The sequence below is a fragment of the Elephantulus edwardii genome, unplaced genomic scaffold (genome assembly GCF_000299155.1).
Source record: "Elephantulus edwardii isolate Elephantulus edwardi_28Jun2011 unplaced genomic scaffold, EleEdw1.0 scaffold00007, whole genome shotgun sequence".
NCBI lineage: Eukaryota > Metazoa > Chordata > Mammalia > Macroscelidea > Macroscelididae > Elephantulus > Elephantulus edwardii.
Window position 1 is genome coordinate 1,479,752 of NW_006399757.1, and position 18,359 is coordinate 1,498,110.

At 39.5% G+C, this 18,359-nt stretch overlaps 1 protein-coding gene across 4 annotated transcripts in view; it reads left to right on the forward strand.

Annotated features, from left to right (window-relative positions):
- Positions 1-18,359, forward strand: part of DYNC1I1 (dynein, cytoplasmic 1, intermediate chain 1) — a 397,792-nt gene that overhangs the window by 355,202 nt on the left and 24,231 nt on the right. For all 4 annotated transcript variants that reach the window (XM_006880224.1, XM_006880223.1, XM_006880225.1 and 1 more), the window contains one exon: positions 16,478-16,618. In XM_006880224.1, coding sequence (XP_006880286.1) covers positions 16,478-16,618 — 141 coding nt within the window. The remainder of the gene's footprint in view (positions 1-16,477; positions 16,619-18,359) is intronic.

The window sequence follows — 18,359 nt, forward strand, 5'->3', positions numbered from 1 at the left end:
ATTCCCATCTTTGTTCTGAGGAAGAGTTGATGGAATTGAACCACTTGTCTTTGGGTTGGCAGCACAACTCTTTATCTAGTAGGCCAACAAAGATATAGATACATATTTTTGTTGTTGTTGATGACTGCCTTCGAGGTGAGCACAACTAGTAGCGACCCTTTGAGACCTGAAGCCCCTCTACAACTATTGACATTCATCAAAGTTCATAGAGTTTCTGGAAGCATGTTACTTAGGAAGTGGATGCCACTCCATAGATATAGATAGATATATATACGCACACACAAATCAGCTGATACCTCCACTGAATTGCTGAGTCTAAATAAATTACACAATAGGAGATTGCCCATCCTTCTGAGAAACTTGTGGTGGATTCAAACCATGGAGGAGGCACCACCTTTGGGTAAGCAGTGAAGCTCCCCATGGTCTCTCCCACCACGCATACACCACACAGCACATACATACACATATGTATCTATTTTTTTCTGTTGACAGCCTGAAGCAAAAGGTAGAACTGACATCATTCATTACTAAGTGATGTGTGTTTGTTGTTTGGAGGAGAAGAAATTTCTCCTCAGACTTAGCATTCCATCTTGAACTCTCCGAGACAATGCTATAAATGCAGAACTGTAGTGTAAATGACCCCTTGTGAGTTGGCATAGAGACCAGGGGGAGGAGTCCTCCCTCTGTCCACCCTTGAGAGCTAAGGTTATTTTATTATCACACCCAGATCCTTGGTTGTGTACAAGAAAGTTAACAGCAATAAGTTAAATGTGAGGTCCTTTAACGCCTCCACTGGAAAGAGTCCTGGTAGCACAGTACATTATGCCCTGGCTGGCTAACCACCAACTGCCCTGCAGGAGAAAAGTGAGACAGTCTACTCCCCTTAAGATTTAAGTTTTGGAAATCCTCTGGAGAGTTGCCACAAATCAGAATCTCCTGAGCTACAGGGTATATAAACCCTGCAGTTCACAGCCTTTACCACCTGAAGTGCTCCAGTTGCTCCAAGGCTGCTCTTAGAGATGTCAGAACCCTAAGGCCACATGAATGATGAGAGAAAATAGCAGGAATAGTTGATAAAGTGTGGCTAATGTGAGAAGAGACTCTGCTGGTACTGAAGCCAAAAGGCCCTCAAAATCATGCTTTAAATATAATATGAAAATACATTTTCAAAATACATTTACCATCTGCAAAATATGTCCTTGCTGTGTGTGCTCCTATTGACTTGGGCTTCTTCAGAGTCAATTGTGAGCTGTTCCGTTTCTAGGATTGAGCTGTTCCGTTTCTAGGATTCAGTGTTTCTCCCCAGACTAATACACATAGGAGTATATTCGATGCAAAGGTGTGTTAATTTCTCACCCACTCTGTCTCTCACTCTTAACACAGATATTTACTGATGCTTTAAGTCAAAGCGTCATGCTTATGGAATTTTGCTTGTTTTTAATAAGATAAAAATCAGCCATTTAATTGCCACTATCTTATTTCTTGGCTGCATAGGAAATACCTAGCTAAATTTTCTACATTTAACTCAATCATAGTCTAATTTTGGCTACTAGTTTCCATATCACTTTCTGGCTCAAGAACAGTCCATCATTCCAGGTTCCTGTAGGTACAAACATGCTGAAATCTCTGTCACAACTGAACAGCAACTGTGACCTTCACCAGAGATTACGTTTCAAGATACCAGAGTAAATAAAAGAGTTCTGAACCAAGTAACATATTAGAAGCACAAGAGGGAGGCCAAGGAAGATGCTGAGTCAAAATTCAGTAGGAAAAACTGAGGCACAGACTCGGTAGACTAAGAATCCTAATCCCAGAAAATTAGAGAAACTTCTTTGACTCTTCACAAGCCTCAGACAGGAATTAGTCTAGGCCCAGAGCCAGCCCATTTCACATCCCACCTCTAACCCATCTGCTTTCTGTTTACCATAGTCTGCGTCAAATTAAGGAGCACCACTGCCATCCCAATGGTTCAGTGTTCAAATCCACCATCTGCTCCACAGGAGAAAGATAGGCCATCACCTGTTTACTTTACTGCCTCTGAAAATCCATTGGAGAGACAGCTCTAAATTGCTTCCAACTCAGCTATACACAAAAATATGTGAAATGCTTGAGGTATAAATTCACATAAGAAATGGTCTCATATGTCAAAGCATGTTACATTCTAAAGGAGAGAGTGTAGGCTTGAAGAAAAGGGGAAAAGGTTGGGGGTTACGATCTTCTGATAGATTGGTAGTTCATGATTATATGGGTATCATAGACATTTAGTTTTAAAATTTGTCCCCAAACAGCTTTGAAGAGCCAAAGTATCAAAGTATACCATGATGACAAATGCTACATTATGCAACCACCCCTCTACTAATCTTAATAAAATATTGACACTTCTTTCTTGAAAGCCATCAGCAATTCTATAATTGCTATATAGCTCCTTAGAGTGTTCTGGTGGCCTAGTGGTAAGAAGCTGCACTGCTGTCCCAAAGACTTGGAGTTCAGATCCACCAAGCGCTCCACGGGAGTAGGATGGGCAGTCTCCTTCTGTGTGAATTAAGGATGAGAATTCTTCTGCATCTGAAAACCCACCTGAGGGTCAGCTATGGATCGATTCCCACTTGATGGCACACAACAACAACAGCCGTTGTTGCTATTATAGCCTTGTATGCTGTTGTTTAGCCCTCCTTCTTTCAGTTTGCTCGAGTCCAGGTTTTGCCTTGCATCTCTCCTCTGATCCTTCACTTTCTGGAGTCAATTCTTCAAAGACTCCACAATCACTAAATACTCTCGATCTTGTCCTCTCATCAGCCCCTGTTAATGATTCCTTAACACAGTTTTCAAGCCTTCCGCTTTGGTCAAAACCAAAGCTTTACTTCTACTGTCAGGAGGCCCTGAGGGATGCAGATTCATTGTCTTTAAAAGCAAAACAGGTCTTCTTCTATGCAGTTGCTTCTTCTTTTTTCTCAAGAATGTTAGATATCTCTGATTCCATTTAGCTCGCGGTGCAATAGTCTGCATGTTAATCAGTTGTTTTATGGAGTGACATCAAGTCTGTTCCTATTCATAGCATCCTTACACACAGCAGAACAAACCGGCCTGGCCTTGCTTCTTCACAGTCACAACTGTCGTGACCCATTGTTGCAGCCCTGTATCACTGAGGTCTTCCTCCTTTACACAGATCCTCTTATCAAGCAGCATGTCCTTCTCCAAGGACTAGTCCCTCCCAATAACATGTCCAAGGTATGTGAATAAAGTCTCACCATCCTTCCTTTTCTTTTGTTTGTATCCTGGTTGTATTCTGTTTGTACTTCTTCCAAGGCAGATTTGCTGCTTCTTTTGACAATGGGTGGTATATTATTTTCTAACACCACAACTCAAAAAGTATCAATTGTTCCTCAGGCTTTCTTATTTATTGTTCTTTTATATGAATGTGAGACAATTGAGAGCACATTGGGTTGGGTCAGGCACACCTTAGTCCTCAAAGTTATATCTTTGCTGTTTAGAATAGTACAGCAATCCCTTGCAGCAGAAATACCCAATGCCATTTATTGTTTGACTTCTTGACTGTTGCTTCTATGAACTTTGATTGTGGGTCCAAGTAAAAATTATAACCTTGACAACTTCAGCCTTTCTCTAGTTATGTTACTTATTGGTTCAGTTGTGAGGATTTGCCTTTTCTTTAAGGTGGTAGTTTTTGATTTTCATTAGGAAATGCATTAAGTTTTCCTTACTTTGGGCAAGAAAGTTTGTGTCACCTGCATATTGCATAAAAGTTGTTAACGAGTCTTTTTTCCAATCTCAATGCAGAGTTCTTCTTTATATGATCCAGCATCTCAATTTATTTGCTTAGCATATAGATTGAATAAGTATAGTGAAAGTATAAAACACTTTTCCTGATTTTAAACTAAGCAGTATTGTTCTGTCCTTTTACAACAATGCCTTTTCGTCTATGTACAAGTTTTAAGTAAGTACTCTGGAATTCCCACTCTTTATACTATTATCCATAATTTATTATGATCCACATAATTTAATACCTTTGCATAGACAGTAAAACATATGTAAATATCATTCTGATATTCTCAACTTCCAACCTGACATCAGCAATGATACTCCTCATTTCAAATCTTTTTCTGAATCCAACTTAAATTTCTGCCAATTCCCTTTAGATGTAATACTGCGACCATTCTTGCATTATCTTCAGCAAAAATTTACTCATTTGATAGTAATTACATTCTTTGATAATTTCTTCATTCTGTTGGATCACCTTTCTTTGAGATGAGCATAAATATGGATTCCATTCAGTCATTTGGCCAGGATAACTGTCTTCTAAATTTCCAGCATTGCATCTACTTTTTAAAACATTTCCATTTGTAGCCCACCAGTCTGAGAGCCATGTGTTAATGGTTTCAGCACAAGTTGGACTTCTTTCAATACCGTCAATTCTTGAGCACATATTACTTCCTGAAGTGATTGAACATTGGCGAACTCTTTCTGGTACTGTGATTCTGTGTGTTACTTCCATCTCCTTTTGACGCACCCTGAATTGTTCATTATATTTTCCATAGAATCAATCCTTCAGTATGGAAATTTCAGGCTTTAGGTAATATATAAATAGCTGATCACAGTCAAGAGTCTTAGCTGTATAGTCAGGACACCTCATATATGTCAGTTACCCTATCGAAACTAGATTTATTTCTTAGGGAAAATATCATCATATATCTGAGCTATCCCCATACTGTATCTTTACTTCCAAAAGGAAAATCATAGAGTCCCTGAATGGTACAAATAATCTACTCATCAAAAAGTTACAGAGACTACCAAGAGGCACCTCCAAAGACCTAGCTATCTACTTCTAATATATCTGCAAATGAAAACCCTGTGAAACAGTTCTACAATGCACGTGGGATTACCTTTAGTTTGTGTTAATTAGACATCAGTGGTTAACTGAGAATGTCATGCAGATTTATACATTTAGGTCTTGGTGTGCTTTACTCTTTCTTGCTCAACTGTCTATCTTAGGAGAAGGATGGGCAATCTCTTCCCGTGCAATTAACTGCCTCTGAAAACACACGAGAGGCTCAGCTATGTGTGTGTTCTGACTGTGGTACACAATAACAGTAACATCGTGGAAGTTTGTACATCTTTCAAGAAATGTCCTAGTTAATACCTTTACTATGTCAGATGATGATAACCACCTATACCACTTCTCCACTGTCTCGTCCCTGAATTTTTCTGACACCTATCAATTATACTAGTGCATGGACTTGGCTGAATCCTTACTCTCTTTCTCTGCTATAAACAAGACAGAAATCCAGCCTCTTTATCAAAGATGTAGTTGTTGTTATGTGCCATCGAGTTGGAACTGACTCACTGTTGAATGCCCAGTGCATTTTTAGAGAATGCAAATCTCTTGGAAAGAGATTATTCATTTTTCTCTCAAGGAGCAGCTGGTGGGTTTGAACCAAATGCCTTTGGTTTGGCAATGTAATTCCTTACCACGAGGTCACTAGAGCGCCCTAAGAATTTTGTTGTTGTTGTTGTTGTTGTTATGTGCCGTTGAGTCACCTGCGTCTCATAGCGACCCTATGTACAACAGCCCTAAACCCTGCTCTTTCCTATACCAATCTCACTGTCTCTAACACACTCACCCTGATTACCCCAGTCACTGAATCAATCCTCCTCATAGAAGGTCTTCCCCTCCTACACTGTCCCTCTACACTCCCAAGCATGAAGTCCCTCTCCAAGGACTGATCCCTCCTTGCAACATGTCCAGAATATGTCAGATGAAGCTTCAGAATTCTTGCCTCCAAGGAACAGCCTGGTTTCAGCCTCTCTAAAATGAAGCTGTTTGTTCTCCTAACAGTCCATAGTGTATTCAATACTCTTCTCCAGCACCACAGCTTAAAGGCATTGATTCTCTTTCTATCATCCCTAGTCATTGTCCAGCTTTCTGAAGCATAGCAAATAATTTCTAAAATTTTCCCAGGAATATTATTTGAGGGGGAAAATTATATTCTTTCCTTCGTTCAGTAGTAAAATCTATGGACTTCTTTGTGGTACCATGTCTTTTCCCTTTTGCCTTAGTTATCAAGAAATTTAGAACTATTTCAGTACCAGATTGTAACAATTAGCTTATATCACAATCCTTGTAATAGTACCTATACTACCTGCCTTATTTAGAACAGTGTCTTATGTGTTTTATTCTTAATTTTACAGTATATTTAACTTGTAAGACACAAATCCTTTTGGAACAAAGTGAGAAAACACATCCTACAAAAACAGTACTTTGTTCTATTTCTTATAACAGTTTCATTTCTCTTACATGGATTGTGAGTATTTGAGAATAGAGTCGAATCTTACATTTACATCAATTGCCTAAAATAGCAAATAAATCCTTAATTACTCTGTTGATAGGTTAATGCTCCTAAAATAGGTGCTTTGTCAAAGTAGCAAACTTTAAAATAAAGTTTATATTTTGCACCGAGCTTGAAATAACTCCTAAAATTATATCGTTCTAATTAAAACCCCTGAGCATGTCTGTTTTTGCTCTAGCATTTTGTTTAAAATATCAGAGTAAAAGCACAATGAATGTCAAAAGTTAAAAGTTTCAGGTATTAGAGTATCTAAGGATAACCCTTAAAACAGGCAATAAGATTAGCAAAATCAATAGTTTAGTGCCAGTAACACTTACCGGATAACATGGTGCATTTTTCTCTACAGCCCCAAAGCCCAGCTGGCTGCCTTTCTGATAAACGTGATAGTCAGGTGCTGTCTGACTTTTTTTTTATCCCCACCTTCTCTCCGTCTTCCTCTTCTTCCTAGCATAAGATGGCAAACATGAACATTGGCTTTCAAGAAAATGGCTTATGCCAGTTTATCAAATTCTTTTCTTTCTGTCTCCACACCCCCTTTTTTAAAACTACCCAGGGAGAATGCTTTTCACTTTGAAAGAAACCACAAGGACGTAATCGTAAAGTCTACCTGTATCCTTGGCTTGTATCCATACTTCCTATCCTTTCACCTCCAATCCTACACTTAACCTTTCCGAAGCATTCACCCCACCCTCACATAACTATGGCTGCTAAATACAGACAGAAGCCAACAGGCCTGTGTGAATAATTCATAAAAGTACACATATTTTTGTAAGACTCAGAATTTCCTCAGTTGACTGGGCTTTACCGTCGTGTATAAAGTAAGGTTCAGTACATTCTTCCTTTTGCTCTTTTAAAGAGTGAAAGCACTACCCTTTTTATTTCAATGGTGTAGACACAAGTTGCCTTCCTTAAGTTTGTTAAGGAAGCAAAACTGTTTGAAAAGAGGGAGAGAGAAGAGGGATCAGTCACAACTATCTACATAATTCTGAGAGTCAAAGTCCTCCTCCTTCCCTGCTCTCATCTGAATATTATGTCTGATCTGGGAAGGGAAACCTTATCACCATCACCCTAAGTAATATTTTGAAACCAAACCAATATGGGTGGGGCTTGCTTGGTCAGTCTTGTATGACTAGGCTTGCAAACTGTCCAGGGCTTATACCTAGGTTCCTTTTCCATGATCTGAATCACTTCGCTCCTGAGTATCTAGCGTTTGATTTTTGATACAAATTACTCTCAGTTTGGCTTAGGGGAAACAAAACCAAACCAAAAATGTAGTAAATCTTTTGCAAAGCAGGTTGCATGTTGAAGAAAACATTCTGTTTGAGTAAAGCAGAGTACTTTGAGTTTCCACTAATTTGGTTCTTTGCCAGTTTTTACAACCTTTATCATAAATGTAAATATCAACTTTACTAATGTGAGATATACCAGAAAAGAGAGCTCTGGTGGCCTCATGGCAAGAAGCTGCAATCTCAAAGGCATGCGGTTCAAAACCACCAGCTGCTCTGTGAGAGAAGGACGGGCAGTCTCCTCCCAAGTGATTAACTGCCTCTGAAAACCCGCTGGGAGGGTCAGCTCTGGCTTGGTTCTGACTTGATACACAACAAGAGTATAAAAGATGTATTATTCAATACCTGGAGACACAGGGATGAGGACCTATGTTTCCATCAATTGCTGATGCCAAAAGACTTGAAACTTGTATTATTTAGGTGAGTTTACCATGTTTAGACTGTAAACCTATACAGTTTTGACTGACCAAATCTGCGTAGTTGGGTATGTGACCTTTTGAAAGGACCTTTTTCAGAATGTTACATTTTCTAAGTGTGGTGAGCCCAGTATCATCAGACTAGCGTTGTTGTTGTTGTCAGTTGCCATCCAGCTGTGACTCACAGTGTTCCCGTGTGCAGCAGAACCAAGCATTGCTCATTGCTTTCAATCTGTGCTCATTCTCTTCCTTGTTGCTATTTTGTCAGTCCATTTCACTGAGAGCCTCCCTCTCTCTTGCCAACCATCTCCTTTACCAAACATCAACTTTTTATCCCCCTAGGGTCTAGTCCCTCATGAAAACATATCCAAAGTATATAAGACAAAGTCTCACCACCCTCATATGCCAGGACCATTCTGGCTCCCTTTCCTCAAAGGCAGATTTGTCTGCTCCCTTGGCTGTCCATGTGATGTTCAATAATCTTCTCCAACACCACGATTCAAAGGCATCAATTTGTCTTCCCTCTTCTTTATTTAGCATCCAGCTTTCACATGCATATGAAGCAACTGATCATATCCTGGCTTAGCTCAGCTACCGCTGAGCCTTCAAAGTGGCATCCCTGTTCTTTAACACCTTACAGAGGTCCTTCCCAAAGATTTGCCCATTGCAGTGTGTCCTGTGAATTCTTGACTGCTTGCTTTCATTGGTGTTGATTGGTAGCTCTAGGGAAGATGAAATCGTTGACAACTTGAGTATTTTTTTTTTCTCTGCTTTTCATGATATTGCTTGTTGGTCCAGTTGTGAGTAGTTTTGTTTTCTTCACATTGAGGTGTAGTCCACTTGCAGAAGGCTTCATATTGGAAGTTTGAGTCTTTACACTTTATCAGTAAGTAACATGGATTGCTAAGTTTGACATTAAATAAATTAGTAAACAGCTTTTTCTTTGAGGGGGGAAAGAAAAACAAAGGAAAGAAAACTTGAGCCTGCAGATATCATTTTACCACTTCAGTTGCTCATTCCTGTAACTTTTGAAGGCGCTTGATGGATGCAACCACAGACGTACTGGTGGTGTCCTCTGTGGGGAGCGGGGCAGCTGCCTCAGATCCACACGTCTCTGTCAGTTTGCATCCACCAGCTGCCCTGAGGGAGACAGGAAAGCCGTATCCTCCCATGCGATTGCAGCCCTGGGAACCCCCTGTGGGTTGGAACTGATGAAATTACAATAGTTTGAATCTGAGCTTTGATGTAACCACATTTCTAGCTTGCTCTTCACCCAGCTCACTGCCCTTCCTCATGCCAGTATCGACCCTTCCCAACTCAGTGTTCCAATTTAAAAAATCAAAAGAAAACAAAAAACCACTTCCATCAAGTCAATGCTCCACTCATGCTGCTCTTCCATTGAGTTTCCCAGGCTGCCAGTCTTTATGGAAGGACTGCCTACCTTTCTACCACAGAGTGGCTGGTCTTCTTAGGTCCCGTGCTTTTAGTGAGCAGCCTACATTTACTATATATAATATGCCATCAAGGCGCCTTTTCTAATACAGTCTCTAAGCCAACCCAACCTTTAAATACATATTGAATGTGTCTTACTCCAATTAAATGATATTGGATATGATACCACTCAGCTACAGTGGTAATAGGTATGGACAGCAAAATCAAGAAAGGGTCCTTTTGAGCCTACTTGTTTCCATATGACCTTTCAATGCGATCATACAGACCTAGACGGGACTATCAGACTAGAGAACAACCCCCTCTGTTGTAGTTAGGAGTCAACTCGGCTGAACCTGGTTTGGCCAACAATATGTCACTCTTTGCCTTGCTACAGGGTGAACATGCAAGAATGTAGAACTTGCCAAAATATCCATAGTAACTGAGGCAAAGGACAAGTCAAAAGAACATTTTTACAATGATTCTATACAGAGCTGAACTTCTAAAACACCCCTTTTAAAGAAGAACCTTTAGGTGGAGCTGATATTCAGAAAATTCCTGCCAATTCAGAAAGTACTCCTTTGCTGAATTAGGCAAAGCTTGTAGCTTTTTCCATGGCTTTAAACACTCAAATACTAGTCAAAACCTGTGAATATGTATCCATTCTTTTATATGGATAATTAGCCTCTTTATTGGTGGCGCCTCCTGGATTAGGAGGATTCCTCCATGCAAATAAGCTGCAGAGGAAGGTGGTGCAACAAAGACTACCTTTCATGTGGCTTCAGTGCTCATTTAGCAAAACTAGAAGATTTACAGAGAGACAAATGCTAAATTCCTGGATTTCTATTACCTTATTGAATTCCAGTTAAAGTGCTTATATATATATATATTTTTTTTTGTCTAAAGCCATCATGCAACAGATAGATCCATAAAACATATTCTATTTAAAAAAAAAATAAGCTAACCCAAAGAATGTGTGATTTGGAATTTTGGGTCATGATTGAAACGGTGACGATTTCATTGAGGTAGCGCCTGCATTATTTTACTGTTGGCTGTAGAAATTAAGGTGGATGCGGGCATTTTTGTGCTTTGAAAGATTCTCATTTGAAGCTGCAGATAAGGTTTCCCAGTTATAGGGTGCTGAATGCAAGGCACCTCTTTTGGGCCAGGAGTGTTGGTTTTATGGTTTGCTTTGCTTTGTGAGTTTTGGTTTGTTGGTTTAAGAACTTTCTTTTCCTGAGGGAGGCATCCATTTTTATGTGAGCTCAAAGGTTTGGGGTCCTTTGGCATTTTTTTAAAAGTGATATTGTGGTCATATGTTTGAATGCTTCCTGGAAGAACTGGGTGGATGTATTTTAAATACTTCACAGAAACACACATGGTCACTTTTAAGGACATTTTCTTATAACTCATTGCTTCATATTCTGGTCATCATATTTTCCCCCAAGAGGATGTAGTTTTCAAGGTAGGATTCTGCATATTTTACTATTACTTCAGCATAAAATATTTTTTTAATCTATTCTTTGTCCCCTCTTCCCCCCCCCCCCAGATTACATTCAGTCTCATTCACTCTTCCCTTAGAAATAAATGTTCATGGTTTGTGTAAACATGTCTACCAAGTCTGTAATCATTTAGAGACAAATGCAACCTCAAGAACCACAGTATTTAGAGGTGTTAGGAGGCATTTGAACACAAATCTTCTTATTCACCAGCCATCAAAACCCTAAATCCTTTTGGGAATGCATAGAAGAGCTTGATAATGGGACATAAATAATACAGAGGAAAATAAAATAAACAGGATAGTCTCAGTGTGACTTTGGTACATATCTAGCGTCAAAATAGAAACTTATCTCTCATGAAATCATATTCTGTTTAACTGATTGCTGAAATACACAGCTGTATTCATTTTCAGAAGTATACTTACAAAATCAAAGCTCCTATCTAGAGATCAAGTCCTTATTGTAAAATGTTGTTTCAGTTTCCTTTATTAAAATAGATTTCATTACCTGCCTCTCCTATATAGATTTATTAGTCTACATTTCTTCTACAATTAAGCAGATGCAAATAGAACATCTATAATTACTCCTATTTTTTAAATTAAAAGCCACCTGATGCATTTTTATATATGTGTTTCACTAAAATACAAAGTAAAGGGAAATAGACTGTGATATAAATTCCACTGAACCTCAAGGAAGATGACTTTAATTATAACACTTACCTTTGAATAGTACTTTGTGAGAGAACCACTTTCATATACTTTATTCCATTCAATCCTGACAGCAGGTAACACAGCACACAATGTAGCCGTCAGTGGTAGAATCCCAGAGCTAAGAGATTCCCTCAAGGTCATTACCCCAACCTTCCATCAGGGAGGAGAAAGCCAAAATCCAAGGCTGTTCAGTTGAATTGTCCAAAGTCTGCGTCTTCTACTTCCTCCCATTTTTTGTTGTCCCTGTCTGTGCTTTATCTGATTTTCAGACAAGATAAAAATGGTCCCTCATACAGACAGACATTCAGTGAACAGAATCCAGAACAGAAAGAGACAGAATCCAGACCACTGCCTCATAGCCTCTTTTCATTCTGTTCCCCAAGAATGACCTGCTGTTAGTATCTTTTGGCAAATGCGTCTGTCCAATTTGATTGCTTAATTTCCAGAAGAGAAAAATTCTTGTTAGTGCAGTTGTCATACAGTCCTTTCCAATTCATAGTGACTCCGTGTGTAACAGAGTAGAACTGTGCCCCGTCAGGATTTCAGTGGCTGACCTTTCAGAAGTAGGTCAGCAGGCCTTCTGAGGCACTGCTGGGTGGACTAGAACCTCCAGCCTTTTGGGTAGCAGATGAGTGCTGAAGGGTTTGCACCACCTAGCCTCCTTGTTAGTGTCACAAGATACTAAAGATGCCTGGAAATACATGGATGAAATCTTATGGCTAAAAGACTTATGGAAGAAAATATCCTGACTGCAGTCATTTTAAACTGTTTCTATTGCCAGGACCATGCTTAGAAAATCTTGGTTGGATTACATGAGACAGTAAAGAGTAGAGCAACAGAACATTTGTGATCTGTGAAGCTTGGAGACCATCTACGTTCCATCAAAGAATTAAGTGAAGAGAAATGTGCTGAACAGAAAAACCTGAGTTCCAAACACTCCATCCTCCTTAACTATGTTTTTCTTTTCTGTAAATATTATCTACTTTACAGAAATTTTATGCAGATTAAATTAGACAATGTGCATCTAAAGTCAAGCACACAGCAAACACCCAACAATTTTCCTTGCTCTGCCTTCTCTGTCTGCCTGGGAAGTGACGGGTAGCTGACTTCATTGCTCTGTTTGAGAGTCAGGCATTAAAACTGAGCTAGTTGGTGTCTGGATATTTTAGCATTATTGTCACAGCCCTGGAAACATGTCTAAAACAGCAGGGGGTCGCGGCTTTATTTCACTGGCATCTACCACACGTGCGGGAGTTTTCCTAACGTGCCCTTTCCGGTTTCTTTCTTTTATTTCCTTCTCCTTTACCACTTCCCTGATGCTAAACACAGCAATGGAGAGGGGAAGCGCGCAGGTGAAGGGGTATTTGACTCCGGAAAACTCCTTGTTTTGAAAGCACTTTCTACAGTTAACGGGCTGTGGAACGAAATTTTGTTTACTAAACGACTTTGAATGTCTTACAGAGTAAACATTGTGGCTTGAATGTATACAAAAAATATTATAGGGCCCACTCGTCAACTTTTCCAAACTTGTACTTGCCTAAAATCAATGATAATCCCATACTAAGTTTGCAGATATAGACATTCATGCTTCACAAATTCAAAAGCAGAATTTTTGGACCTAATGCACTTGAATTTTTTTATGGAAATGTTAATATTTCATAATACATATATTTGTCATAAAAATATAATAAGCCTTTGAGATTTTTTTTCATTTAGTCTCCAGTTTACTGTGACCTTCAAGTAAAATGAGATAATAAAATTCCTTTATCAAATATAGTGCAATTAATAATTAAAACAGCACTAGTTCCTACTACTGTGTGATCCTAATGATCCCAAATGTCTGTCCTATACTTGAGAACTAGTGACTGACAGATAGCAGCTCCCTTGGTACCCAGATTCTGGGTTCAAACTTGACTCCCTGACACTTTCTCCAACCCATACATTTAGAAAGGCTACAACACAGCCTTTGAAAACCTAAACTGCCCCTCTTCCCGGCCCCCCCAACATACATAATACAACCTTAGAATTACCTCGGGAGTTCTTTCAGGTGGCCTAGAGGCTAAGGGTTTACTTTTCCAACCTAAAGGCAAACCGTACAAAATCTACCAGGTGCTCTCTGGGAAAAAATGGGCAGTCTCCCATGTGATTTCTAGCCCCTGAAAACCCACTGGGTAGGCAGCTATGGTTCAGTTTTGAATTGATGGTAATAAGTTTGATTCTTTTGAGAACTACTTATTTGTTCAATAACTTTAGTAATGGAAAATTAAAGTTTTAAGGTAGAAATTATAAGGAAGTTAGAGGAAAGTATCAGCAGGATAATAATATTTTAATACAATGCCATTAAGTATGTAAAAACTGGATTTGAGCAAAGGAACCACAGCAGTTTCTCCTAGATGCTTAACATGTAAAGTCTAGAGACACACTACAACTCTGGTGGCTTCTCATGGCCACTACTAAAAAACTAAAGAAATGAAACAGAACTTTAGAGAGCAGCAAGGATCATTTACCTGCAATAAAAAGTCAATATGAATACTACTTTTTAAATAACAGCTCCTTAGAATATGACTCTTTAAAGCTCAATGGATCTTTTTGATTGATCAAAACAGGAATTGTAGATACACTACATGTTACTTGTGTATCTGGATGTGTATATTTATATCCATTACTGTATATCCTCAGAAATGCTGTCAGTTTAGCAAGGTGACTGAGAATAAGTGTTTAAAAGTCTAGATAAGTCTTAACATCCTTTGTCTTTAAGGCAAAATACTTTATTCATATTATTTTACAAACACCAACTAGTGAGCTGTAAAATCAAGATTTGAAGCAGAAATAATCATCTGCTAACAGTTAAAACTTAATAACTACAAGTGATCAAGGAAGGACCAGTTATTCCACACAGCTTTTTAATTAAAAATAATAATAGTGAAAAGATATAATCACTTTATTTTCAAGTGTCATTGGACATTCAGATTTGCTGGAGATGGCAATTTGAGTCTAGTCCAAACAGTCAGAGGAAGAAAGGAAGTACACCAATCATCAATAAACAATTTTATCTCTAAATCGCACCAAACCCACAAAATAAAGATGTTTGGCATAAAATAATCATGGGATAATAAGTCTCGAGATCATAAGAGTAACAACCAATGTATTCTTTTTCACTTCTCAGTGCTATATGTTCTTCTTCTTTTTTCAATTAGCACTCTACCGTCAAAATTTTTCATTAAAAGGAAAACACATCTTCTACAAAAGCACATACAATGACCCATCACAAATCTGCTGTGTTGCTTTTAATGTATTACATTTTCCTCCCTTATAAGCAGTGACTTCAAACTGTCAAAGCACTACAGCTCAAGTAAGGAGAAAGCACAGATAGTACTTTTACGCATTTTCTTTTGCATTAGGTTTCATTTATGGAGGTTTCCCAATTATTCTCGTTATCACACTGATTTCAGCACACACATGGTGTGTGGCTTATATTCACTCTGACTTGAATTTGGGAATCTGCTGTAATATTTGCAGCTGGTTCTCTCTCAGAGATACAGTCTCTGAACATCCTATCCAGAAAAAAATGTGATTGTTCATATTGTACACTGTCTTTTTATGATCTCATTCCTCTGGTCCGTGTAAGCATTCTCTGTTGCCCATGAAGAGAACACAGACAGCTGGCTGGATGAAGAAGACATGGGGGGTGGGGGTGGGGGGTATTCCCATTGTTTAGATTTCTGTCAGAGGATATAAGAATACTTAATTTCTTTTATCTCTAGGGCTTTCATTATCATTTAAATTTCATTTTACATTAATTGATCAGGGATTAGTAAAGCCATTATGCAGAAATTAGAATAAGACAAGCCAGATGGAATGAATAATTCATGACGTCCAATTACGTTTTATTTCTGGTGTACTTTCAAACTTGCCTCTGACTTCTGTGCTATTTCGGTGTGACAATGTTCAGAGGAAATCATAAGTGCCATTTTAATTGATTGTATCCCCCTGGAATGGAAGCTGTTGTAGGCAATGAAGGAGGGTTAGTACATTTCCCCCAAAACACCCATTTATGGACTCTTGGAAGCAGGGACGATTTAGAAAATACAGTTCCCTTTACAAAGGATGGGGGGTTGAGTGAGTCCATGAGTATTACAATGAGCCACCAATCTACATGTTTTTGATAAAGTGACTCTTTGTTAAGTAGTAGAGTCTCAGGAAAGCAAAACTTCTTGCTTCCAAAAAGAGCTGTTATCCCCTTGAAGACACTTCCCCACTCCCTCTTTCCCTTCATTGCCCACCAGGAAGGGTCTCTTAAAAGATGAATTTGATCCTGGGTTGGACGGGAAACCATATGAGCCGTTGCAGCTGCAGGCAAGCACCACGAGGTGGCAGGCGTTGCCTTCAGTGCCCAGGGCCCGGGCTGCCGGCTCCCCGCGCGGGCCGATCCTCCCGGGGGCCTGATCCCCGCAGACCTGGGCTCGGTCCCGGCGACTCGCCCCGCGCAGCCCAGCGAGATTCCGAGCTAATGGGCAGGGACGTCCACCTGTCTGGAATGTCTGCTTGCACCGAGTCTGAAACCGCCCCCCCTCCTGCCCCAGCCCCCTCGATGCTATTTATTTATGCCACTGGACAGTTCTAGTCACATTAAAGCTCCGGTGCACCTTTTCGAGGACTTTCATCTCGGGAAGTTTTATGACACTTGGTGAATGTGCAAAGTTTTTAATTAGGCTCGCTAGACAGCCCGAGGCAGCAGCAGCGCCACAAAGTCTTCACGGTCTCTCTGCTTTACAGCACAACAAGCCACTCTACTCCTTTGAAGACAATGCAGACTATGTGTACGATGTCATGTGGTCCCCCGTGCATCCCGCGCTCTTTGCCTGCGTGGACGGGATGGGGCGCTTGGACCTCTGGAACCTCAACAATGACACTGAGGTGAGCGGCGACGCAGGCGCCCGGGCGCGCGGGCTGGGAGGGGGCGCAGCCGGGCTCTGCCTGGCTCTGGAAAAGCCTTTCCTGGGACAGACCCTCCAATTGCAGCTGAGCTACGGGTCCCCCATTCCTGACTGTCCTGAGGGAGAATTGGCAAATGCATTTGCCAGAAATCATTTCATCTCACTTCAACGCAAGGCTATTGCAGTTCGTGAACAATTGATGACCCTTCTTTGCAAAGAGCAAATAGATAGGTGCACACACATGCCTTTCCCAACGGGAATACACACACGGGCGTTTTGCAGAGCCGGGATTGAAATAACTTTATTGGCAAGCATTTGAAAAAGTAAGCTTTTGCAGACTCCAATTTTTAGATTGACCTATTTTTTAAAAAAACCTCTTGTCAGTGTTTGCTGTTTGCACAATTTCTATTTTGAATTCATGAAAACTGCTGTTAACATTGATTTTTTAAAAAATTATCTTTAGATCTATCATCTATTTTATTTCTCTAGACTTTTCTAATTATCTTTTCCTCCACTTTAAACACATATACTCGGCTCCAATTTTTTTTAAAAGGGTAGAATTTTAGCTTGTCACAGAGTACTTCATAAGTGAAAAATACAAGTTTTATCCCAAAATAACTTGTAATAAAGACATTTCTGTGACTTAACAGCTTTGCCATTACATTGTGAGTTTGTGATGTGTGTTTTTACTTTTTTTTCTCCCCCTCCAAAATAGTGAAGTTCTAATTCAACAACTGGGGGGGGGGGGTGGAAATAAATTCTTTTTAATGTGAATATTAAATATCCTATAAATTAATCAAGAAAATGGTCTCTGCCTTACTCCTGGTTTCTGATTCTAGATAATTCCCCATAAATAAGAAAGGGCAGGTAAGAGGAACAAGTGCTGCAAACTATATGTCAAGTGGAGAACAGAGCAAGGTCTTTTGAAGTGTTTCAGCAGGAAGCAGCACAGCCTTTTTAATTAGGAAACCTCCAGCTGAAGGATATGAGGCGGAGCAGGCGCCCAGAGGATTTTTGTGGAGGGGGCAGGGAAATCTCTTTCAGGTGCTATTGTTGAGTCATTGTATCTTGCAAGGGTATGTACCCCTGTGACCAATGTCTAATAGCTACAGCCTTAACCTTTCCATTTAAAGACCATTAAAACAAAACAAAACAAAACAAAACAGAACAATGTGACAAGGGATAAGGGTCTTGTCAAAGCTTCTTCAAAAAAAATCAAAACAACCTGAGTAAGTGAAATGCCCATCATTTTTTATACTGAAATACTTGTAACTTCTTAATAGAAAGATACTACTTTTTATTTGTATGGTTTTTCAAAGGCTTTCCTTGCTGCAGATTAAAGTCACATTGTTTCTATTTTCTAGAAGAAACACATTGGTAACTAAAAATATTTTCCAGGTTGATATACGGTGTCTCTTTATGACACATCAGGCTCTGTAGAGATGATGTTTATTTAGGCGAGGCCCAAGGATGATATGGATGAAGGGAGTCAGCTCTCTACATATAAACTCCTTACAAATTCCTAGTGAGCTCATTTGGTGTCCTATTATCTACATCTGAGGTAAAATGAAATAATACCTCAACACTGCCAGATAATTTCCCCCTTTCTCTTTCCTTTCTCTATGTTTCAAGAAACATCCATATAAGACTTGTATAGCTAAACATTTAGAAAAAAACATTACTGAGGCATGTAATAATTTCTATAGGAAATGCAATTCCAT